Source organism: Dermochelys coriacea, chromosome 2, assembly GCF_009764565.3.
Source record: "Dermochelys coriacea isolate rDerCor1 chromosome 2, rDerCor1.pri.v4, whole genome shotgun sequence".
Lineage (NCBI taxonomy): Eukaryota > Metazoa > Chordata > Testudines > Dermochelyidae > Dermochelys > Dermochelys coriacea.
The window spans coordinates 223,961,455-223,988,717 of record NC_050069.1 but is presented as its reverse complement, the minus strand read 5'-3'; the positions used below and the strand labels follow the sequence as shown (position 1 = coordinate 223,988,717).

The 27,263-nt window shown below is 41.2% G+C and overlaps 1 protein-coding gene across 2 annotated transcripts in view; it reads left to right on the top strand.

The window, feature by feature from the left end:
• Nucleotides 1-27,263, top strand: part of LOC119851029 (probable acyl-CoA dehydrogenase 6) — a 145,797-nt gene that overhangs the window by 27,371 nt on the left and 91,163 nt on the right. For both annotated transcript variants that reach the window (XM_043509291.1, XM_038390188.2), the window contains one exon: nucleotides 1,371-1,491. In XM_043509291.1, coding sequence (XP_043365226.1) covers nucleotides 1,371-1,491 — 121 coding nt within the window. The remainder of the gene's footprint in view (nucleotides 1-1,370; nucleotides 1,492-27,263) is intronic.

The following is a 27,263-nucleotide window of genomic DNA, read 5'->3' as shown; positions in this document are numbered from 1 at the left end:
GCGCCCGCAGCCCTGCCCTGCCCCTCCCCTCCCTTCCCATCCAATAGCTAGATTTCATGGGGCAGGTCTGATTTCACGGTCTGTGATACATTTTTCACAGCTGTGATTTTTGATAAGGCCCTACCTATGTGTGTTATTTAATGTGTTCAATCTTCATGTGCACTGAAGAATTGGTGTAGGAGCAAATGTGGCTTATGCCCCATCCTCAATTACCCCTGCATAATTTAGAGCAGTTTGAAGGCTGCTTCAAATTATGCTGGCTAGTCAGAGTCCACTCTGGGCCATTGTTTACACTGGGCATGGGCAGGCATTGCTGAAGTATTCTGCACTCTGGTCACAACCCAACCACGCATGCTACAATAGGAGTGGGAAGTGTGGAGCTAGCTATGTTGGCTCTATGCCAGTCGAGGATTTCCCAATGCTAGGAGAGTCCTCAGCTGCCCATTTAGGCTCCATGACACAAATAGGCCTGAGCATGAACTAGGAGCTGGCCCAATGTATTTCCATCTCCTTCACCCCAATCCCATTTTTGCATGTGTATCCCTTTGACTGGTTTTATTTAAGAGCTAATAGCACTAAGTTTATATCTGGGATGGTAGAGGGTGTGGGCATCCCATACTGGTATCTCATTAGCAGATGCCAGTCTGAATGTCCTTCTGTACATGGGATGTATACCATGGAACAGGAACAAGAGCCAGAATGCTGCAGATTAAAAGGGACCGTGGGTCTATGTCAAGTTAGGCAAGGAATTCCTTTGTGACTGGTTGGTTAGTTTAGCCCGGGGTTCTCAAACTGGGGGTCGGGACCCCTCAGAAGATTGCAAGGTTATTACATGGGGGGGGGGTCATGAGCTGTCACCCTCCACCCCAAACCCTGCTTTGTCTCCAGCATTTATAATGATGTTAAATATACTAAAAAGTGTTTTTTTAATTTACAAAGGGGGTTGCACTCAGAGGCTTGTTATGTGAAAGGGGTCACCAGTACAGAAGTTTGAGAACCACCGGTTTAGCAATTTTGACCCCTCTCTGTGGCTGTCTTCATTTTTGGCTTGGCCTTTGTCACCGCTTTATTATTTGTAGTGTATGAAATCATTGAAACTAATTTGGATGTAGTAAAAATAGGGATGGTTTCCATTTCTCATGGGTTCTAGCGTTTTTCTTTTCGTAACAACTCCTCATGCAGTCAACATTTATACTTTCTAAAAGAATGGATTTACATTTGTATCATGCCCTTATTTGCAATTTTAATGGACACCAACTTTAAGCCTTAGAGATTAATGTATACAGCAGAAAGCAAACACATGGGTTTTCAAAATGTTACTAGTGCAATTCTGTGTTAAACGTACTTTTTAATTTGTTTTCCAAATGCAGATCATTGACAAGGAGATTAACCCATTTGTGGACAAATGGGAAGAAGAAGGACAATTTCCAGCACACAAAGTATTTAAAACTCTAGGACAAGCTGGATTCCTTGGAGTTAACAAACCAACAGGTAAGACAATCTTTACATTCATTTTAATAGATATTGACCAAAACCAGAACCTGCATCTGAAATCTTGGGTAAAATTTTCAAAAGCATCTTATATGTTGTTTTCAGACATGTTTTAGGCACTTGGGAAAGTAGAGCTGGGTGAATATTTTGGTTGAAACTTTTTTCACTGCAAGAATGCAGTTTGAGGTTGACAGACATTTTGCAAATGTGTGTCAAATTCACCAACTTGTTTTCATTTAAAAAAAAAAAACCCGTTCAAAATGAAACAATGAAATTTTTCAAATTGAAATGAGTTTCCATTTAGAAAGTTACTTTAATTTGAGTAATTTTTAAAAAGTTTTAAAACAAATAAAAAAATAAACAAACATTTCTTTTGACCCTAAACTAATTTTTTTTTCCAATTTTTCAGTTTGCTGAACATTTGGAAACATTTCATTTCAAGTTGACCCAAAATTTTTTTTTCCCCAATTTTGTTCAGAATGCCCAGTAAATCGAAAAATCAGTTATTCACACGGTTCTACTTGGGAAACTAAGTCCCATTGATTTTTTTTCCTTTTGAAAATAGGACTCAGACTCTTAAATCACTTAGTTCTAATATCTGTCTGTTATAGACTGAATCTGAACACCTGGACTTTGGGAAAGTTCAGATTCAGATGTGGCTTTTGTATCTATGGCCTGTCCCTACTCCCTTCACTCTCCCCAAGTTGAGGTGCATTCAAATCCGGGGATTTAGTTTTGCCTGCTATAGAGATACTAAATTGGGATTTGGTTGTGATTTGTAGTGGGATTTGTGATTTGTAGTGTTGTAATATAGAGTAGAAACCCTTAATTAATTCCAGTATTAAAGATGTTACTCATTCTAGTGATATTCTACATACTTAAAATTGGAAATACCACTGGAACTGGTAACAGAAATTAATTTTTTAAATGCACCTCACTGCACGTGCTGAATGAGTAGGATATGCTAGGAAACATACGTGTCTATATTTAGTCTAACAAACTCACTATGGATTGCTAGAAAGAACTGGCTCAAAGACAGAAACTTTGAGTATTCACATTTAAAAATGTTGGTCTTTGTGTGCAGTAAATGTTTTTCCTCGTTTAGTTAGAGTAAAATGAAACAAAAACTTAGTATTTTGTATAATACATGGGGTTTATTTTCCTGTAGTTCTCTTCTACGTGTCCCAGCTTTTAGCATAATTTAAATGATAGATGCATAATGCATCTTATATTTAAAATATGCAAAATTGAGATTCAGTCATTCTGCTTCTGAAGTCACATTCAAGTGATATAAGGAACAGCATGGATCCAGGAAAGAGGCATATGTTGCTAAATACACTCTGTGAACACTCTTAAAAGGGTACATACAATACTCCTCCAAGGAGTTCAGTCACAAATTTAATTAATGCATTATTTTTTTAATGAGCGTCATCAGCATGGAAGTATGTCCTCTGGAACGGTGGCCGAAGCATGATGGAATATACAAATGTTTAGCATATCTAGCACGTAAATACCTTGAAATGGCGGCTACAAAAGTGCCATGTGAATGCCTGTTCTCACTTTCTGGTGACACTGTAAATAAGAAGTGGGCAGCATTATCTCCTGTAAACGTAAACAAACTTGTTTATCTTAGCGATTGGCTGAATAAGAAGTAGGACTGAGTGGACTTGTAGGCTCTGAAGTTTTACTTTTTTTTGGTTTTTGAGTGCAGTTATGTAACAAAAAAAAATCTACATTTTGGAAAGTTGGACTTTCATGACAAAGAGATTGCACTACGGTACTTGTACGAGGTGATTTGAAAAACACTTTCTTTTGTTCATCATTTTTACAGTGCAAATATTTGTAATAAAAATTATATACACTGATTTCAATTATAACACAGAATACAATATATATGATGATGTTGAAAACCAGAAAATAATTAATACATTTAAATTGGTATTCTATTGTTTAACAGTGCGATTAAAATTGTGATAAATTGCAGTTATTTTTTTGAGTTAATTGCATGAGTTAACTGTGATTAATCGACAGCCCTAAGTATTATTTGTATTACAGTAGTGTCTCAACCTAGATTGGTGCCCCATTGTGCTAGACGCTGTATAAACACATATGCAGATACAGTCCTGTCCCAAAGAGCTTACAATCTAACTAGTCAAGACAGACAACTGGGTGGGGAAACAATGGCTGAAAGAGGTGCAGAGACTTAACCAATGTCACACAGATGTTTAGAGTGAGAGACAGAAATAGATTCCATGTCTCCTGACTTCCAGGCCAGTCCTGTATCCATTGTATTACAGGTTCTACTTTTTCTACATGTAGAAATATTTCAAGGTGCAAGACATGAGGTCAGCTTTGGTAATAGAACAGGGACTACAGCAGCTGGAAAAACTGAGACTGGAGAAGTTAACTATTCAAATCTGTGGAGACAAAAAGAGATAGTAATGAAGGAAACACTCAAGGCATGCAGTATTACCTTTGTGATATGTTACTTAGAGATGGGCCCAATTCAAAAGCCTTAGATGTGAACTCCTCTGAAGTTTGGGGAGTTTAGTACCTGGATGAAATGTGGCTTACATATCTGACTTTGTGTAATGTATGATTTTTTTTCTGCACCTACCAACACCTTTCAAGTAAATAATAGATTATAAAAATAAAAGTTTGGTTTGAGTTTGATTCAGGTTTGGGGTAAAGGCTTAGAGGCCAGCCTGACTAAAAATCAGATATCCATTGAAGAAAATGAATGAGTACATCTGTGTAGGATGTCCTCAGAACGTTAAGGGGTGGAGGTTAGAAACAAAACAAACAAAGTTTCTCCCCGCCCCCCATCAAACTGAACAGCTGAAATGATAACAAAATAAATATATTTTTCCAGGATTATGTAAAGCTTGAGAATTGACATTATCAATAATGACAGATTGTTGAAAGAACGGAATTTTTTTAATGTTCATCTATACACTAAAGTCCATGTACACTGCTGCTGGGAGCGAACTTCCTAGCTCAGGTATCAGAGTAGCAGCCGTGTTAGTCTGTATTCACAAAAAGAAAAGGAGTACTTGTGGCACCTTAGAGACTAACAAATTTATTTGAGCATAAGCTTTCGTGAGCTACAGCTCACTTCATCGGATGCATTTGGTGGAAAATACAGAGGGGAGATTGATATACACAAACAGAGAGAACATGAAACAATGGGTTTTATCATACACACTGTAAGAAGAGTGATCACTTAAGATAAGCCATCACCAGCAGTGGGGGTGGGGGAAGGAGGAAAACCTTTCATGGTGACAAGCAAGGTAGGCTATTTCCAGCAGTTAACAAGAATATCAGAGGAACAGTGGGGGGTGGGGTGGGGTGGGATGGGGGGGAGAAATAACATGGGGAAATAGTTTTACTTTGTGTAATGACTCATCCATTCCCAGTCTCTATTCAAACCTAAATTAATTGTATCCAGTTTGCAAATTAATTCCAATTCAGCAGTCTCTCGCTGGAGTCTGTTTTTGAAGCTTTTTGTTGAAGGATAGCCACTCTTAGGTCTGTAATCGAGTGACCAGAGAGACTGAAGTGTTCTCCGACTCATTTTGAATGTTATAATTCTTGACGTCTGATTTGTGTCCATTTATTCTTTTACGTAGAGACTGTCCAGTTTGACCAATGTACATGGCAGAGGGGCATTGCTGGCACATGATGGCATATATCCCATTGGTAGATGTGCAGGTGAATGAGCCTCTGATAGTGTGGCTGATGTGATTAGGTCCTATGATGGTGTCCCCTGAATAGATATGTGGACAGAGTTGGCAACGGGCTTTGTTGCAAGGATAGGTTCCTGGGTTAGTGGTTCTGTTGTGTGGTGTGTGGTTGCTGGTGAGTGAGCTCAGGTAGACAGACATGCATTAGCTCTGCTTGAACTAGCATGCTAAAAATAGCAGTGTGACGGGGGTAGCACTGATGACAGCTTGGACCAACCCCTAAGCACAGTTCCAGGAGGTCTGGGTGGGTGTGTACTCGGGCGACTAGCCCAAGCTACCATCCCTGCCATGCTACCCCCAGTCACACTGCTATTTTTAATACACTAGCTTGAACAGAGTTTCTGTTTACCTGAGCTGAGAAGCTCTCTCCCAGCTGCAGTGTAGGCGTACCCTAAATGGCAGAGCTGTCACTTGGACAGTCGGTCAGTTTCAGGTATTGCATCCCTTTAATTCAGGCATCGCTAGTTTCCTTCAATCTCAGGGCTTGTCTACACTTAAAACACTACAGCGGCATAGCTGTGTTGTTGCAGTACTTCAGTACAGATGTTACCTATGCCGACAGGAGGGATTCTCCCATTGACATAGGTAATCCACCTCCCGGAGAAGCAGTAGTTAGGTTGATGGAAGAATTCTTCCATCAACGTAGCGCTGTCTACATGGGGACGTAGGTTAGCTTAACTATGCCGTTCAGGGGTATAAATTTTTTATATCCCTTACTGATGTAATTAAACCAAACTATTTTTCTGGGGTAGACCAGGCCTTAGTTAGAAGACTAAGACACTCAGATTCTTCCTGGAGAATGAAAAGGACAAAAATAATCTTTGAAAAACATTTCAGGAAAAATATAAAATTACCATTCCAAGAAGAAGGAGAATTTGAGATCTCTTGAAGGCTTAGTTACTTCCAGTTTAAGATAAAATTTTGTCCCTGTTGAAGTCAATAAGGGTTTTGTCCTGGAGTTCAGTGCAGCCAGGACTTTACCCTTAATGTTTGACTATTAAAATAGGAGCTTAAATTGTTGACGTGTTTTGATATACATACACACAAACAAATAACTGCATACATAATAAGGAGTGTTAGGTACAACATTAGTATTTGCACATGAAAAATAGGTAATTCACAATTGCTCATTTTATGTTCACAATCACATATTTAAGTTAGGTGTGCTGTTTTTTTAATACGTTTGACTTAGAGGGATAGATTTTCAAAATGGCTTCAACCTACTGTCTGTATTTGTATCTGCATGTTTTTTGCATCCACACACAGAAACTAGGCCAGATTCTCTGTTCTAAGTCTGCTTTTTCCTGCATAAGGACTTAAAGCAGCTGGAAATGGCCCATGGAGGAGAATTCCTGTGAGAATTTGTCTATAGCTATTTATTGGGTTGAGGTAGAGGGAATGGGAGGGATGTCAGGGACATGTTAGAAGTAGGGTTGGCAACTTTCTAATCGCACATAATTGAACACCCTTGCCCCATCCCTGCCCTGAGGTTCTGCCCCGACTCAGAGGCCCCGTCTCTGCTCACTCCATCTCCCCTCCCTCCATCCCTCACTTTCCCACATCCTCACTCACTTTCTGTGGGCTGTGGCATGGGGTTGGGGTGTGGGAGGGGTGAGTTCTAATTGCGGGTGCAGGGTCTAAGATGGGGTCAGAAATGAGGGGTTCAGGGTGTGGGAGGGTGCTTCGAGCTGGGGCAGGGAGTGGGGGTGCAGGAGGAGATGTGGGATTCCAGCCAATTGGAGCTGCAGAGCCAGTGCTCGGGGCGGGGCAGCACATGGAGCCTCCACTGCATCTAATAGTCCAGTGGTGTTAAAGCTGCCCCTTTGCAACTGTAACTTGTGCTGGAGTTGGACAACTGAAATTCAGGATAGACATGGAGAGAACGAGACCCTTTTGGGCATGCTCCATGCTACCTTTTTAATTGTTCATTACTTACAGTAGATACCAGTGATAGGGCCTTCGAATAACCTTAGACTCAAAGATATTAAGGTCAGAAGGGACCATTATGATCATCTAGTCTGACCTCCTGCACAATGCAGGCCACTGAATCTCACCCACCCAGTCTTGCAATAAACCTTTCACCTATGTCTGAGCTATTGAAGTCTGCAAATCATGGTTTAAAGACTTTAGGGTGCAGAGAATCCTCCAGCAAGTGACCCATGCCCCATGCTAAAGAGGAAGGCGAAAAGCCACCAGGGCCTCTTCCAATCTGCCCTGGAGGAAAATTCCTTCCCGACCCCAAATATGGCGATCAGCTGAACCCTGATCATGTGGCAAGATTCACCAGCCAGATACCTAGGAAAGAATTCTCTGTAGTAACTCAGATCCCACCCCATCTGACATCCCATCACAGGCCATTGGGCCTATTTACCATGAATAGTTAAAGATCAATTAATTGCCAAAATCATGTTCTCATCATACCATCTCCTCCATAAACTTATCGAGTTTAATCTTAAAGCCAGATAGGTCTTTTGCCCCCACTGCTTCCCTTGGAAGGCTATTCCAGAACTTCACTCCTCTGATGGTTAGAAACCTTCGTCTAATTTCAAGTCTAAACTTCCTGATGGCCAGTTTATATCCATTTGTTCTTGTGTCCACATTGGTACTGATCTTAAATAATTCCTCCCCTCTCTGGTATTTATCCCTCTGATATATTTATAGAGAGCAATCATATCTCCCCTCAACCTTCTTTTGGTTAGGCTAAACTAGCCAAGCTCCTTGCGTCTCCTTTCATAAGACAGGTTTTCCATTCCTCGCATCATCCTAGTAGCCCTTCTCTGTACCTGTTCCAGTTTGAATTCATCCTTTTTAAACATGGGAGACCAGAACTGCACACAGTATTCCAGATGAGGTCTCACCAGTGCCTTGTATAATGATACTAACACCTCCTTATCTTTACTGGAAATACCTCTCCTGATGCATCCCAAGACTGCATTAGCTTTTTTCACGGCCATATCATATTGGCGGCTCATAGTCATCCTGTGGTCAACCAACACTCCAAGGTCCTTCTCCTCCTCTGTTGCTTCTAATTGATGCGTCTCCAGCTTATAACTAAAATTCTTGTTTTTAATCCTTAAATGCATGACCTTATACTTCTCACTATTAAATTTCATCCTATTACTATTACTCCAGTTTACAAGGTCATCCAGATCCTTCTGTATGATATCCCGGTCCTTCTCTAAATTGGCAATACCTCCCAGCTTTGTATCATCTGCAAACTTTATTAGCACATTCCCACTTTTTGTACCGAGGTCAGTAATAATAAGATTGGTCCCAAAACCAATCCCTGAGGAACTCCACTGGTAATCTCCCTCAAGTCTGACAGTTCACCTTTCAGTATGATCCGCTGTAGTCTCCCTTTTAACCAATTCCTTATTCACCTTTCACTTTTCATATTAGATGGTAATATGTTTTGTTAAGTGACATGGGACTCAGCCCCTCATTTATATTACATTTGAGGTCTGCTTTGATTGCATTGTTTGGTTTATGCTGACATATTGATAGCCACATTAGAGGTGATAACATACTTCATAGTAAGTGAAGTGGGAAATGAAAAGCTGTAGTTTATGCTGAGATGTTTTTGAAGTCTATTAGACTAGACTGAATAATAGAAATACTTGGTGATCGGTGTTAACTTAAGTTTTTTAGTCCTTCACAGTTCTCATGTTGAAAGTGCTTTATAAATTTTTGCCTAATTAATCCACTGAGGTTTGAGAATGCTGCATAATTCCTGAAGGGAAAGCAGAAGACTACAGTATCAATTGAATGGTCTGGCAATATGTCCTCTCTAGGATTATTGCAATATTTCTTCTTCACAGTCAGTCAATAAATGATGAATAAGTGTGAGGATTCCCCCCCCCGCCTTTTTTGATGTGAAGAAAGACTTGATTGTGATTCGAAGGAAATGAATGTGATATATTGAAGATAAATATTAGTGTTTATTACTTTGTATATAGGTTTGTATTAAGTCTTTTATTAATTGTATAATTCTTGCTCAGCTACAATAAATATTAGAGATATGAGTCATATTTTAAATTAAATACTGTAAAAGTTCAAAAATTACTAAGTTGCTGCTCTTTGACCATCAGTGGAATTTGTTTCAGAGTAGCAGCTGTGTTAGTCTTTATCTGCAAAAAGGAAAGGAGGACTTGTGACTCCTTAGAGACTAACAAATTTATTAGAGCATAAGCTTTCGTGAGCTACAGCTCACTTCATCGGATGCATTTCTTTGTGTAATTACACATCCACTCCCAGTCTTTATTCAAGCCTAATTCAATAGTGTCCAGTTTGCAAATTAATTCCAATTCAGCAGTCTCTTGTTGGAGTCTGTTTTTGAAATTTTTTTGTTGTAATATTGCTACCTATAAGTCTGTAATCGAGTGACCAGAGAAACTGAAGTGTTCTCCGACTGGTTTTTGAATGTTATAATTCTTGACGTCTGATTTGTGTCCATTTATTCTTTTATGTAGAGACTGTCCGTAGTAGCCAATGTACATGGCAGAGGGGCATTGCTGGCACATGATGGCATATATCGCATTGATAGATGTGCAGGTGAACGAGCCTCTGATAGTGTGGCTGATTTGATTGTGTACACTTACTCTCCATACACAACATGTGTAATGATTTTCCCTACTATTTGCAAGCCTGATTCCTGTATTCAAGCAGCAATACGAATGTTATATTGTTTTGCTCTGTGAAATTCACAGGAAGCAACTGCTTCGTGTGTCATTTTTTTTTCCTGTGTGTCAATCCCATGCTTTGATTTTTCCATAACAGCATCCAGAGTTGGGAATGTAATTCTGTAGATGCACTTCTGCTTATGTACAGAAACCTCATCTTGTTAACACTGCTCCTGCTCCTGAGATGTACTGAGCATTTTCAGTCTTCATTAAAATGAATGCAATTTGAGGGTGCTCTATACCTCACCAAGTTTGGACCCATTATGCCTACCTGTACGTATTCCTAGAGTGCGGTGATCAGACAGTAAGTGTGAAAAATCGGGACAGGGATGGGGGGGGGTAATAGGTGCCTATATAAAACAAAGTCCCAAATATCGGGACTGTCCCTATAAAATCAGGACATCTGGTCACCCTGTACAGCATTCACACTTATTTTACCTTCACCATTTAGTGGAAAAGATAGGCATTAACAACTGTGTGTTTAAAATGCACTATTCTAAAGCTCCCAGCGCACAGAAGCCAATACAGCAGCCAATGCAGAGTAAGCACCTGGTGATATACAGTACAGATACAGAGAAAATTCCAGTATTATGCTTGCTAATACTAATAATTTTAAAAGATTGTAATAAGGCTTTAAATAGCTTACAGGAATAGGAAATGCTGCATTCTGTTTGTTTAAAAAATGATATTTTACTGGTACTGGGATTTTATACATTCCTCTGGCCCAGATTCTCTTCTCTGCCCTTTTTTTCCTGGGTGCAGTAAAGGCCAATGTGTTTGTGGGGCCAGGGGAAGAGAGAGAAGGTGGCCCCTCTCACTGAGTTGAGACTGAAGCCCTGGTGGAGTTCCGAGCACCTGCCTGATGGGTAACAACTCCTAAGGAAGTATCTGCTAAGGATAGCCAAATATAGCTTGCCCTGGTACCTGATACCAGCCCTACCCCAATGGGTTTCCCCTCTTGGGAGCTTGAAGAGAGGTGGCATAGGGATAGCTATTGCACCTCTAGACTAGCCAGTGACTCCCCTCAGACTGAGGAAATCCATGGCAGTAAAGGTGTGGGTAGTTTCTATTGCTTCTGCACATCAGAGCAACACACAGGGAGCGGAGTGGGATTAGAGAATCTGATCCTGTATCTTAAAAATAGGGTGACCACATTTTCCAAAGGGAAAATGGGATATGGCTTGGGGCTCATCTGAAACCCCTCCCCGAGCCTCCTCTCGCACACGGGGATGTCCCGAACCACATGGCATCACTGCTCACCTGATATCCACCACGTGGGGCTGGTGTTGCCACTTGTTCCTCCCCCCGAACATTCTGCACCCCCACTAGGGGGCACCCCCCACTTTTTTGGGGCAAAACTGGGCATTTGTCCCGTTTTGCCCCAAAAAGTCTGGACGCCAGGGACAGAGCTTAAAAAGGAGACTGGCCCAGCCAAAACGGGATGCATGGTCACCCTATTAAAAATGTAATTTATGTAACAAGAAGTGCAGAAAACTGACTTAATTAACAAAGCACAAGACTGGGAGACGTGAGATCTAGGTTCTGTTCCTATCTCTGCTTTAGCCTGCCTGTGTATTCTAGGAAAACTTCCTTAGTCTTTCAGTGCCTCTGTTCTCCCTGGTATTCTGGGGATAATAATTGCCTGTTTTAATACTGGTGTTGTGAGGCTTTAATTTAAAATCTTCATGCAGAAGGCACTACAGAAATGGAAACTATAATTAATTAAATAGCCTTGTTCTATGATTGTGTATTGGCCCCCTTTCATTAAATTATATTTTTACATTTTTGTCACAACAGTTACAACTAAGAGTTCTCATAATCTGTCTTTTCTGTTAAAGTTCCTATAAGAACAACAGACATTGAGCCCTATGTCTTTGTCAAGTCAATGAAGAGTGAAGAATGTATTTTTCAAGGCTAGGGCAAATTGAGTAGGAGCGAAAATAGGTGAATTTTAATTTGTCATTTGCACGGATTTTACACATTACCTTTCAATTTAGCTGCACACATCACTTCATTATATTGCTAAGAATTTGGGTTTGAATTATGGAACAAATTATGTATTCTCACAAACGACTTTAAGAGGAAGAATTTTTCATGGAAATAACATCTGCATTCTTATATATTTTAACCAAAAGGTTTTTCTGTAGCTATTCATGGTGGCTACAGTTCACAAAACTGTTAAGCTATGGTTGTTTGACAAATCCAATTAGTTCTGAGCTGCCACTTCTTTATAAAATGCTGACAGTGTGAAAAGAACACTTAAGATTAACACTGAAGAACAAATAGGATTATTCGGTGAAAGAAAAATACAGAGCATAAAATCCCTCCCTGTAAATGACTTTGATGGGAAATTTTGAAATATGCCCTAAAGCAATCTCTGAATAAGTCATTTCCTTCACATTTCTAATATTAATATTGCCCCTTTGTAGTGATTATAGATTTCATTGCAATCAAATTATACAATCTTATTATTTGTATTAAAATAGTGTAGAGGCCCCAATCAGGGTCCCATTGTGTTGGCTACTGTAGAAGCATAAAATAAGACAGCCACTGTCCTAAGCATTTTACAAATTAAATAGGAACAAGACAGGACAGTTTGGTTTAGAACACAGTGGAGGGGGAGAGGTAAGGAGGGGAAGGCAGGAACAAAAGGTTATGTATGTTATCTATGTTTACAAGTGGGAGGCTTTTAAAGTAATGTAGTAAATACATATTAATAGATCAACTACTTTTTCACCTACCTGGCTATTCTCATTAGTCAGTTACCATGGGCATTGGAGAAGAGATGGATCTTAAGAAGGGATTTGAGCCAGGCAGAGAAGTGAATTTACACCTTGATTTGAGGAGGGTGTCCCCTGCATACGGGCAACATGGAAGAATGCACGAAGGTGTTTATGGGAGAGGCAGAGAAATGGGTGATGGAGGCTGCTGCCATTAGTGGAGTGAAACAAGTGAGTCATGAAGTGATATATACATTTATCATATCATTTTTAAACATTTCTCTTTCCCAATATTACTTTTTTAGGAAGCCCTCTTACTAGAATTGAAAACTGTACTTCCAGACAGGGAAGTCCAAAGAGAAAATGTTTTAATTGTTAAGGTGTACCAAAGACACTCTGTCAGTGTGGGTGATATTTATGCCACCTGGGTATACAGACTTTCTGTAGGGAAACTAAAGCAGAAGCTGGGATAGGAGATTGACTACAACCTCATGGGGCCTTCTGTATCTTCCACTTCAGATTGTGGACTGATATAGCAGCTGTTCTTCCAGGCCATGTAGACAGGCATGCCTGGTCAATTAATCCGTGTAATCATAGATCCAATGGCCCCTTCTCTAGCCCTGCCTCAGGACTCCCCTCTGTGCCATTCAGAGCTTCTCCTTACCAGCACTCAGGAAGTGCAGATGCCCCCTACTCCCTATATGACTTCTCTGTGTTTGCCCTTCTGCCCATGTGGAAATCCAACAGGGTTTCTGTAGCACAAAGAACTCTTCCAAACGATACATTTCACCTTAAGCCACACAAATCTTAGTGACAAAGTATTCCCTTGGAAATAACCTTCCAAGAACAAATCCAAGGAGTGTCTTGTGAAATATGCTCTTGTCACTTGAATTAAGAATTCTCCTGGTGCCTTGGGCCTAAAGACTTGGAAAAATATAAATTTCATTATAAATGAGACATAAGTACTAATGCAGAGAGTCTCACATTCACCCAGTAGCACTGAAATCTTGAGTGAACCTTTTGGAAAAACAACTAGGGCAAGATCCTCACCTCTGCACCAACCCCTTTGTGCCAGGTAAAAGAGCTTACCTAAGTGGCATAAAAAACTCTAAAAGCCCCAGATCTGCCTGCTAGAGGGTTCCTCCAGTGCAAGCACTGTAAAAACACTCATAAGGCTGTCCTCCAAGGACTGCCTTGCAAGGCTCTGTGTCAGGGGGGCGGGGAGGGTGTTGGGAGCTGTGTTGTGTCAGAAGCAGGGCTGCTGTGCATTGTGCTGTTGGAATTCTGGGTAGCACTGGAGCCCTACAGGTATGGTTACACTGCAAATAAAAACTGGCCTGTGCCATCTGACTTGGGCTCGGGCTAAGGGGCTGTTTAATTGTGGTGTAGATGTTTGGGCTGTGCTCTGAGACCCTCCCACCTCGCAGGGTTCTGGAGCCAAAGCTTCAGCCCAATCTCTGTATGGCCATTAGCCCGAGACCCATGAGCCAGTCAGCTGGCACAGGCCAGCCGCCAGGTTTTATTTGCAGAGTAGCCATACCCTTTGGGGGGCAGCACTCCAATTCCGCTACTTTATAATGCCCTAGGATATAGCAAGCTGGTATATGTGTGTGTGTTTATATATATATAAAACTGAAGCAATTGTAAAATAATATCATTTACAGTTCTTAGAGTTCCATTGTGGCCCTGATCCGTGCTTGTTGAAATAGGTGGAAAAAAGAGAACTTGAACAGAGGATTTTAATTTCAAGTGGATACAGACATCCTGCATCCTTAATGTTTCTTTGTCATTAGCCACATACCTTATTTTCTTCTTTCCAGCATGAACCAGAAGTGTAATTTTCATGCTACATCCCTCCTAATCTAGACTTAAGCTTTCATTTAGACAGCACGTAGCATGAAGTTAAGAGCTGCATCTATCAAATACATTTGTTTTAGTAACAGCTGCAGTTTCAGAACAAAGAGGCTGTCCTCAGTTTAGTTCATTTTTTTTCAGTTATTTTGTTGAATAACATTTATTTTTCAACAGACCTAACTTTCAAGCATTTTTTGGTGGGGCAAAAAAAGTGGTTCATGTATCAGGCATGTACTTGTTTTGCTTAGATAGTAGGAAACAGCTGTTAGACTACAGATATTTATTGAAACTGGGCTTTATTTCCTTTATAAACACTGTTCCATTTGTGAACAATGAACTGTTTAATGGGAGCAGCATTTTACAATGCACGTGTCCTACAAGTGTACAGCAATTGTTAGCACTGGAAATAACTTTCTGTGTATGGAGAGTTGATTGAGGTAGCATTTGTATTGCAAAGGGATCATCAATTTTCACCATGTGGAATTATGATTTATTAACTTCTAAATATCTTTTTTCAGTACATTTGTTTTGTTCATATATGTATTTGTAATTCTAAATTCTGGTTCTGTTATGAGAGCCCAAGAGGTTAGTGAAAGGGTCATGTAATCACCATAGGCAAAAAGAAACCATAGATAACTGCAAAAAGAAAAGGAGTACTTGTGGCACCTTAGAGACTAACAAATTTATTTGAGCATAAGCACTTCTGGATGAAGTGAGCTATAGCTCACAAAAGCTTATGCTCAAATAAATTTGTTAGTCTCTAAGGTGCCACAAGTACTCCTTTTCTTTTTGCGAATACAGACTAACATGGCTGCTACTCTGAAACCATAGATAACTGGAGAATTCTAGAAAGTAGCAATGGAAATAACATATTTTATTTACCCCTTTGCCAGTGAAGGATTTTTTCCCGTGTCATGTTTTTTGCTGTGTTCGGTTTTACCTGATTCAAGCAATGGGGCTTTGGCCATATCCATTGAGAAAAGATTATACATTTTACTGCAGCACTTTAAGAAATTCTTTCTGATACACAATACATAGTACATTTGTGAGGATATTATTTAATCAAAATAAATTTAATTTTCCTCTTATATTAATTCTTTAAGCAAAATCTATTTCTGAGTTTCACTCAGTTCTGTCTTAAACAGAATAAGAGCAGTAACAACTTAATGTTATTTATTGCATTGCTGTTCTTTTCATTTCAGTTTACTGTGGGACTCTCAAAAAAACTGCAGTGATTAGACTAATGTGATATTAAAACTCTCCCTGAAACTAAATCTGATATTCCCAAAAGTAAGGACAGAAAATATTAGGTTAGACCTCAGGAAATATTTTTAACCATCCGGGGAACTGGTCACTGGAGTTGGTCACCAAGGAAAGGAGTCAAGGCACATTCTTTGGAGGTTTTCATGTTCAGATTAGAAATTAGAGTGAAGGCTGAAAAGATGCAAGAAGAAAGATCCTTGTGATTCTTTTTGTCCATATGGTTTATGAACCCAGGCTTAAATGGTGGCTAGATTTTCAAGAAGTTTGGCTGAAGAGAGATGCCTAAAATTAACGGTCGTGTGCCTGACTGTGCATGTCACATTCACGCACTCCAGATCCACTTGTTGGAAATGGTGAAAAGAACAAACATTGCTACATTCCTCAATGAAGGCAAAGAAAGAAGTGGGTAGGCTGAGGACATGGACAACTACTGAAGCTCGCAAAGGAGAAAGGCACCTCTGAGCAGAGGGACAGCAGACTGTACACCAAGTAAATCTCACTTCAGCAATATTTTGGGGGCTTAAATGGAGCATAGACTTCCTGCCTGGATGAATTTCTCTTGCAAGTGTATAATTAGTAAATTTAATTAGAAACATAAATGGGTGCCTCCATTTAGGTGATGTATTTTCCTGTGCAAATAATTGACATGTAAGAGTTTGTGTTGCTTTGTTGTTCATTTCATACAAAATATTTCCTTTAGTTATTGGATGATTTCAAGAACCCATCTTGAAATATTGTCCTTTATTTTATTTTCAGTAAGATTTTATACAGTTTGAGAATCCTAATACAATTTATATCTGACAAAATACAGAAAAATTAGACCCATGGCTACGTCCTTCCCTTACTTCTAGGAGATTCAGTGTGTGTTGGGCAAGTGTAGACTGTTTAAGCTGTGCATTCATTACTTGAGTCCCACTCTGTCTCTGGATACCCTTGGCTTGGGCCTGATAAACACCTGACACAAAAGCAGACTCAGTATTCAAATTACAGTTTGCAATGCTAGGAAATTTGAAAACTGTGCCAAATCTTTCCTCTTTAATGCCAGATTCATCGTGCGTGCGTGCGCGTGTGTGTGCGTGCGCGTGCGTGTGTGTGTGTAATATGAAATTGTGAGAGGAGGGAGAGGTCCATTTATCTCCTAATGCCAATTTTGTTAGTCCTCTCTCACACATTTTCAGAAGAGCAGATATTTCAGATGTAGAGGTTTGACACTCTCACACCTGTGAGGAATTAAAAGTGGATTTAGAGGGAAGCTGTATTTAAGGTAGTTAATATGGAGCTGGTTGAAGTTAACATTTTAACCCTAGCATAAATATGAACAGGTTTTCATCTGCTCTTATTTATTCCCCCCCACCCCCACCCCGGTGGAGGTGGTTCCTAAGGATGTTATGTATTTGAATGGAAGTGGGTGCGGCTGGCAGTTCTGAGTGGAATTCAGTGCATACAATAGATATTTGGGGAAATAACTAGGATTTGGTAGTTGGTAAGTGACTTGGGAAGAGGCTTTTTGTGGTACTATACCTTGTTATAGGGGGTGAGAGGTCCAGGGAACTCGGAGAGCAATGGGGGTCTATCATTTGGGCAGGATTTGGTAGTAGAGGCGGGAAGGAGCCCCCAGGCTTGTCACTGGGAAGATAATGAATTGGGAACTTGTGCATTGCAGGTTCATCTGTTAGGGGAGAGTGCAAAAACTAAAAAGTTGGTACCGGCCACATTTCACAGCTGGAGGCTTTGCTAGGCTAAAAGCATAGCCCCTGACTAAACCACTCCTGTAATCTGGGAATGGTCACACAATGTTTGTTTGATTTGGGAGGTTGAAACATGGCCAGCTGACCTGTTTGCTCATCCCCAATATGTTGTGTATAAGGGTAGATAGGCTGTTTTCATGTTCTCTGGAACTGGACAGCCAGAGTTCAGTTTGGTAATATGGGTACATGGCATCAAATCTGTAAAAAAGCTACTCTTGAACTTTCACTTGTCATGGCAGTGCCACAGAATACCAGAGGCCCGGCAGATCTGCTACAGAGAGCCACAGTTAGAATTTGAATATTTGGTACATGCTAAAAGCTTAACATGAGATGGGCCATTATGCTACTTGTAAGCATTCCAACAAACCAGCAAACCAGCTCTCTTAAATATTTACTAATGTCTTGCACCTGTTGTGAGACAAACTACAATCAACAAATGAGCCTAGTGAGCCACTGAATAACAATTTAACACCATGATTCACTACTTTGTAGATGTAATTCTCTGAGAAAACTAGTGAGGAATGAACCTGGTTCAGAGATTTAGTTCAGATAATTATTCAAAAGTTTAGGTGTTTGTCTGAACCCCTTAAATCTGGGAAGAAAAAAAAAAGGACCGGATATCTTAGGAAAATAGGGCTTTCTTATTAATTTTCTGCTATTTCCTGTTTCTGAATGAGCTGGAAATACAAAGAGAACAGTGCTATTTTGGCATTGCCACTTCCACTCTTCCCTGAAATTTGGCAGTGTAGAGGCATATGCTAATGAAAATAATAGGGGAGAAAATATTTTGCATTTGCTGCACTTTTTGAACCTCAAAATGTTTTAATTATTATTTGTAGTAAGAATAAAATGATTCAGTATTTCATCTCTCTTTGATGCCACTGGTTCCATAGGATGCTTAACCCAAGCGAGTGCTGGGGAGTCTTATGAATGGGTTAGGACCGAGACACATCTACACCTTGTGGGACAGTCCAGTTCAATTCTAAACATCACATTTGAAAAAGATCCATCAGAGAGCAAACAGTCTTATTCCAAGGTGGAGGGATGTACAAGATTTTGGATGTGAGGTAACCATGATTATAAATAAACAAAGTTACTGATAAAAGGATCACACTAGTTCCTAAAGGTCTGCTTTTCTGCTGGAGACCAGAGGAGAAAGCCTTTACATATATTATTTTGATTATTATTAGGGCTGTCAAGCGATTAAAAAAATTAATCACAATTAGTCACACTGTTAAACAATAATAGAATACCATTTATTTAAATATTTGTGGATGTTTTCTACATTTTCAAATGTATTGATTTAAGTTACAACACAGAATACAAAGGTTACTGTGCTTGCTTTATATTTTTGATTACAAGTATTTGCACTGTAAAAAAAACAAAATAGTATTTTTCAATTCACCTAATACAAGTACTGTAGTGAAATCCTTTTATCATAAAGTCAACTTATAAATGTAGAATTATGTACCAAAAAAACTGCATTCAAAAATAAAACAATGTCAAACTTCAGAGCCACAAGTCTACTCAGTCCTACTTCTTGTTCAGCCAATTGCTCAAACAAACAAATTTGTTTATATTTGCAGGAGATAATGCTGCCCACTTCTTGTTTCCAATGTCACCTTAAAGTGATTACAGGCATTCTCATGGCACTATTGTAGCCGGCATCACAAGATATTTACGTGCCAGATACGCTGAAGATTCATGTGTTCCTTCATGCTTCAATCACCATTCCAGGGGACATGCGTCCATGCTGATGACGGGTTCGGCTTCATCACAATCCAAAGCAGTTTGGACCAACGCTTGTTCATTTTCATTATCTGAGTCAGGTGCCACTAGCAGAGGTTGATTTTTTTTTTTTTTTTTGGTGGTTCGGGTTCAGTAGTTTCTGCATCTGAGTATTGTTCATTTAAGACTTCTGAAAGCATGCTCCACATCCCGTCCCTCTTAGATTTTGGAAGGCACTTCAGATTCTTAAAACTTGGGTCGACTGTTGTAGCTTTGGAAACACTTTGGAAATCTCACATTGGTACCTTCTTTGCATTTTATGAAATCTGCAGTGAAAGTGTTCTTAAAATGAACAACATGTGCTGGGTCATCATCCGAGACTGCTATAACATGAAATATATAACAGAATGTGGGTAAAACAGAGCAGTGAACAAACAAGTTTCCCCCAAGGAGTTCAGTTACAAATTTAATTAATGCATTATTTTTTAACAAGTGTCATCAGCATGGAAGTATGTCCTCTGGAACAGTGGCCGAAGCATGATGGGATATACAAATGTTTAGCATATCTGGCACATAAATACCTTGCAATGCCGGCTACAAAAGTGCCATGTGAATGCCTGTTCTCACTTTCTGGTGACATTGTAAATAAGAAGTGGGCAGCATTATCTCCTGTAAATGTAAACAAACTTGTTTATCTTAGCGATTGGCTGAATAAGAAGTAGGACTGAGTGGACTTGTAGGCTCCAAAGTTTTACATTTTTTTGGTTATTGAGTACAGTTATGAAACAAAAAAAAATCTACATTTTGGAAAGTTGGACTTTCATGATAAAGACTGCACTAAGTACTTGTACAAGGTGATTTGAAAAACACTATTTCTTTTGTTTATCATTTTTACAGTGCAAATATTTGTAATAAAAAATTACATACACTGATTTCAATTATAACACAGAATACAATATATATGATGATGTTGAAAACCAGAAAATAATAAATTTAAATTGGTATTCTATTGTATAACAGTGCAATTAAAACTGTGATAAATTGCAGTTATTTTTTGAGTTAATTGCATGAGTTAACTGTGATTAATCGACAGCCCTAAGTATTATTTGTATTACAGTAGTGTCTCAACCTAGATTGGTGCCCCATTGTGCTAGACGCTGTATAAACACACATGCAGATACAGTCCTGTCCCAAAGAGCTTACAATCTAACTAGTCAAGACAGACAACTGGGTAGGGAAACAGTGGCTGAAAGAGGTGCAGTGACTTGCCCAGTGTCACACAGATGTTTAGAGTGAGAGACAGAAATAGATCCCATGTCTCCTGACTTCCAGGCCAGTCCTGTATCCATTGTATTACAGGTTCTACTTTTTCTACATGTAGAAATATTTCAAGGTGCAAGACATGAGGTCAGCTTTGGTAATAGAACAGGGACCACAGCAGCTGGAAAAACTGTGGGACTGGAGAAGTTAACTATTCAAATCAGTGGAGACAAAAAGAGATAGTAATGAAGGAAACACTCAAGGCATGCAGTATTACCTTTGTGATATGTTACTTAGAGATGGGCCCAATTCAAAAGCCTTAGATGTGAACTCATCTGAAGTTTGGGGAGTTAAAAATAAAAGTTTGGTTTGAGTTTGATTCAGGTTTGGGGTAAAGGCTTAGAGGCCAGCCTGACTAAAAATCAGATATCCATTCAAGAAAATGAATGAGTACATCTATGTAGGATGTCCTCAGAACATTAAGGGGTGGAGGTTAGGAACAAAACATACAAACAAAAAAGTCTCTCCCCCCTCATCAAACTGAACAGCTGAAATGATAACAAAATAAATATATTTTTCCAGGATTATGTAAAGCTTGAGAATTGACATTATCAATAATGACAGATTGTTGAAAGAACGGAACTTTTTTAATGTTCATCTATACACTAAAGTCCATGTACACTGCTGCTTAGAGCGAACTTCCTAGCTCAGGTAGACAGACGTGCATTAGCTCTGCTTGAACTAGCATGCTAAAAATAGCAGTGTGACGGGTGTAGCACTGATGACCGCTTGGACCAACCCCCAAGCACAGTTCCAGGAGGTCTGGGTGGGTGTGTATTCGGGCGACTAGCCCAAACTGCCACCCCTGCCATGCTACCCCCAGTTACACTGCTATTTTTAATACACTAATTTGAACAGAGCTAGTGCGTTTCTGTTTACCTGAGCTGAGAAGCTCTCTCCCAGCTGCAGTGTAGGCGTACCCTAAATGGCAGAGCTGTCACTTGGACAGTCGGTCAGTTTCAGGTATTGCATCTCTTTAATTCAGGCATCGCTAGTTTCCTTCAATCTCAGGGCTTGTCTACACTTAAAACACTACAGCGGCATAGCTGTGTTGCTGCAGTACTTCAGTACAGACGCTACCTATGCCGACAGGAGGGATTCTCCCATTGACATAGGTAATCCACCTCCCGGAGAAGCAGTAGTTAGGTTGATGGAAGAATTCTTCCGTCAACGTAGCGCTGTCTACATGGGGACGTAGGTTAGCTTAACTATGCCATTCAGGGGTATAAATTTTTCATACCACTTACTGATGTAATTAAACCAAACTATTTTTCTGGGGTAGACCAGGCCTCAGTTAGAAGACTAAGACACTCAGATTCTTCCTGGAGAATGAAAAGGACAAAAATTAATCTTTGAAAAACATTTCAGGAAAAAATAAAATTACCATTCCAAGAAGAAGGAGAATTTGAGATCTCTTGAAGGCTTAGTTACTTCCAGTTTAAGATAAAATTTTGTCCCTGTTGAAGTCAATAAGGGTTTTGTCCTGGAGTTCAGTGCAGCTTCACCCTTAATGTTTAAAGAAAAGGAGTACTTGTGGCACCTTAGAGACTAACAAATTTATTAGAGCATAAGCTTTCGTGAGCTACAGCTCACTTCATCGGATGCATTTGGTGGAAAAAACAGAGGAGAGATTTATATACACACACACAGAGAACATGAAACAAGGGGTTTATCATACACACTGTAAGGAGAGTGATCACTTAAGATAAGCCATCACCAGCAGCAGGGGGGGGGGAAGGAGGAAAACCTTTCATGGTGACAAGCAAGGTAGACTAATTCCAGCAGTTAACAAGAATATCAGAGGAACAGTGCGGGGTGGGGTGGGAGGGAGAAATACCATGGGGAAATAGTTTTACTTTGTGTAATGACTCATCCATTCCCAGTCTCTATTCAAGCCTAAGTTAATTGTATCCAGTTTGCAAATTAATTCCAATTCAGCAGTCTCTCGTTGGAGTCTGTTTTTGAAGCTTTTTTGTTGAAGTATAGCCACTCTTAGGTCTGTGATCGAGTGACCAGAGAGATTGAAGTGTTCTCCAACTGGTTTTTGAATGTTATAATTCTTGACATCTGATTTGTGTCCGTTCATTCTTTTACGTAGAGACTGTCCAGTTTGGCCAATGTACATGGCAGAGGGGCATTGCTGGCACATGATGGCATATATCACATTGGTAGATGCGCAGGTGAACGAGCCTCTGATAGTGTGGCTTCAAATCAGCGGCACTGCGATGGGTACTCGCATGGCCCCACAGTATGCCAACATTTTTATGGCTGACTTAGAACAACGCTTCCTCAGCTCTCGTCCCCTAATGCCCCTACTCTACTTGCGCTACATTGATGACATCTTCATCATCTGGACCCATGGAAAAGAAGCTCTTGAGGAATTCCACCATGATTTCAACAATTTCCATCCCACCATCAACCTCAGCCTGGACCAGTCCACACAAGAGATCCACTTCCTGGACACTACGGTGCTAATAAGCGATGGTCACATAAACACCACCCTATATCGGAAACCTACTGACCGCTATTCCTACCTACATGCCTCTAGCTTTCATCCAGATCATACCACTCGATCGATAGTCTACAGCCAAGCTCTACGATATAACCGCATTTGCTCCAACCCCTCAGACAGAGACAAACACCTACAAGATCTCTATCATGCATTCCTACAACTACACTACCCACCTGCTGAAGTGAAGAAACAGATTTGACAGAGCCAGAAGAGTACCCAGAAGTCACCTACTACAGGACAGGTCCAACAAAGAAAACAGAACGCCACTAGCCATCACCTTCAGCCCCCAACTAAAACCTCTCCAACGCATCATCAAGGATCTACAACCTATCCTGAAGGACGACCCATCACTCTCACAGATCTTGGGAGACAGACCAGTCCTTGCTTACAGACAGCCCCCCAATCTGAAGCAAATACTCACCAGCAACCACACACCACACAACAGAACCACTAACCCAGGAACCTCTCCTTGCAACAAAGCCCGTTGCCAACTCTGTCCACATATCTATTCAGGGGATACCATCATAGAGCCTAATCACATCAGCCACACTATCAGAGGCTCGTTCACCTGCGCATCTACCAATGTGATATATGCCATCATGTGCCAGCAATGCCCCTCTGCCATGTACATTGGCCAAACTGGACAGTCTCTACGTAAAAGAATGAATGGACACAAATCAGATGTCAAGAATTATAACATTCTAAAACCAGTTGGAGAACACTTCAATCTCTCTGGTCACTCGATCACAGACCTAAGAGTGGCTATCCTTCAACAAAAAAGCTTCAAAAACAGACTCCAACAAGAGACTGCTGAATTGGAATTAATTTGCAAACTGGATACAATTAACTTAGGCTTGAATAGAGACTGGGAATGGATGAGTCATTACACAAAGCAAAACTATTTCCCCATGGTATTTCTCCCTCCCACCCCACCCCCCACTGTTCCTCTGATATTCTTGTTAACTGCTGGAATTAGCCTACCTTGCTTGTCACCATGAAAGGTTTTCCTCCTTTCCCCCCCCTGCTGCTGGTGATGGCTTATCTTAAGTGATCACTCTCCTTACAGTGTGTATGATAAACCCATTGTTTCATGTTCTCTGTGTGTGTGTGTATATAAATCTCTCCTCTGTTTTTTCCACCAAATGCATCCGATGAAGTGAGCTGTAGCTCACGAAAGCTTATGCTCTAATAAATTTGTTAGTCTCTAAGGTGCCACAAGTACTCCTTTTCTTTTTGCGAATACAGACTAACACGGCTGCTACTCTGAAACCTTAATGTTTAAGACTATTGAAATAGGAGCTTAAATTGTTAATGTGTTTCACATGCATACACACAAATAACTCTGCATACGGTGACAGGTTAAGGCTAGATGGCTATAGGAGAGTAATAGAAGGCAGATATATTAGCCTTCTGAACTCCTGGTCAGACACAGGAGTCGTCGACCTGGACTGTGGGTTCAGACAAATGGCCAAGCTGAGGGCTGCCGTGAAGCTCCAAGTTGAGCAAATCTGCCAATAAGCGCAAGACCCACCAAAGTAGAGCAGGAACTTTGTCAGAACTGGTGTCAGCAGTGGGATGCGAACCCATGTCTCCAGGGCAGTGGGGACACATAGCTGCACAGTGTCCCAATGCCGAGGAGCCTATGCAGTGTAACCTGGGGAACTGGGCAGACCCATGCTCCTAATCCACCTTATGGGGGTCTCACTAACCCCACATATGTACACAAGACCAGTGAAGGTAAATGGGGTAGAGACCACAGCACTGGTTGATTCGGGGAGTGCTATCACACTTGTCTCGGGGAAGCTCGTGAAGTGTAGTCAGCTGCTGTGGGCTAAGTGTACGGGGATAACATGCGTCCATGGGACAGTTGGTTATTACCCCACCATCCCAGTAAAAATCGAGATTCAGAGGAACACTACTGAGGCAGCAGCTGGTGTAGTCTCTAAACTCCCATACCCAGTGCTCATAGGGAGGGACTTCCCAGAGTGTAGAGACTTACTCCCAGAAGGAGAATTGGAGAAGGGGGGAAGCCCTGAAAGTAGTGAGGCATCCACAGTAGACTGTCAATCCCCAACCTTCTCTGTAATATCCCCAGATTTGTTCTCCACTCCCAGACAGCGTAGAAAGATGAAAAGGGAAAGAAGGGCAGCTAAGGCCTTGGGAACCCGAATACTGGCCCAAAGCCGGAGGGTCGCTCTCGTAGGTAGGCGGACCCGAGCAGTTGAAAAGGAGGCCACCCAGGAGGGAGAAGCACCCAAGTCTGACCCATACCCTAATGCCTCTGAACCAGTAGAGGCAACAAAGACTGGCCCCCTAGATCTTGGGCAGATAAGCCTCGGGAGAGGAAATTTTGGACGGGACCGGGCTGAAGACCCAAGGTACAACAACATTAGGAAGGAGGTGACCGAAATAGATGGGGTCCCCGTGGAAGGGAAAACCCAGGGACCAGGACCCTACTTCATAATGAAGAAGAATCTCTTATACCTGGTTGCACCAATACAGGGGCAGAAGGTACAGCAGATCCTAGTACCTTAAAAATACCAGAATGCTGTATTAAGTCTGGCCCATAGTCATCTTTTTGGGGGGCATTTGGAGGTAGAGAAGACCCTGGCACGTGTCCTGCGACGATTCTTCTGGCTCAGAGTACATGAACAAGTGTGGAGGTACCGTGCGTCCTGCCCGGAGTGTCAGCTTGAGGGTACCTTTAGTACCCCTTCCCATCATAGAGGTCCCCTTCAAGCGAATAGCCATGGATCTAATGGGACTCCTGGAAAAGACAGCCTGGGGTCACCAGTATATACTTGTCATTCTGGATTATGCTACTCGCTACCCAGAAGCCATCCCCCTGTGGAACACAGCCTCTAAAACGATAGCTAAAGAGTTGGTGGGGATCTTTGCCCGAGTGGGGTTACCAAAGGAGATATTAACAGACCAAGGTACCTCATTTATGTCGAAGCTAATGAAGAACCTCTGTACACTGCTCCGTATACATACCCTGAGAACTTCAGTCTGTCCTCCGTAGACCGATGGGCTAATAGAAAGGTTTAACTGAACCCTCAAGGCAATGATAAGGAAAGTGGTAAGTCGAGACGGGAAGCATTGGGACACCCTACTACCCTACCTTATGTTTGCAATCCAGGAGGTACCTCAGGCCTCAACTGGGTTTCCCTCTTTGAATTATTATACGGACGCCACCCCTATGGCATACTAGATACTGCAAAAGAAATCTGGGAAGAAGAACCCAATGATGGGAGAAATATAATTGACCATGTGTTGCAGATGTGAGAACGGATAGCCCTATTGTACGGGAACGTTTGGAAAAGGCGCAGGAGGCCCAGCGAACCCATTACAATCGCCTGGCAAAAGTCCGACAGTTCCAACCAGGGGATCGGGTGATGGTGTTGGTACCCATGGCAGAAAGCAAGCTTTTGGCCCAATGGCAGGGGCCCTATGAGGTGGTTGAGCCCGTGGGGGAAGTAACCTAGAAGGTGCAGCAGCCAGGACGCCAGAAACAAGAACAAATGGATCACATTAACCTCGTAAAGCCTTGGCACCAACGAGAGGCGTGTGTAGTGGCCCAAGAGACCCCGATCCGGGGAAATAATATGCAGGAGCAGATCAGGATATCCCCTGATCTGACACCAAACAAAGAAGAAGGAGGTAACTGAGATGATCAACCGATACCAGGCCATGTTTTCAACCAAACCAGGCCGGACCACCAAAGCATATCACCACATTATCACAGACCCTGGGGCAAAGATAACTTTAAGGCCCTATCGGGTCCCAGCAGCAAAAAGGGAGGAGATCAAGGCAGAGGTAAAAAAGATGTTGGAGCTGGGAGTCATCAAAGAGTCCCACAGTCAGTGGTCAAGCCTGATTGTGTTGATGCCCAAACTCGATGGCACCACTAGGTTTTGTAATGGCTTTTGCCGGCTGAATGAGATATCCAAATTTGATGCATACCCCATACCCCGTATCGATGAGTTAGTTGACCGCCTGGGCAATGTCCGATTTTTGACCACCCTTGATTTAACAAAGGGATACGGCAGATTCCCCTTGCCAAAGATGCGAAAGTAAACACGGCATTCTCTATACCAGAGGGTCTGTTTCAATATACTGTTCTTCCTTTTGGACTGCATGGGGTACCTGCCACCTTCCAGCGTCTTATAGACAAGCTCCTACGGCCCCATACCAGTTATGCAGCG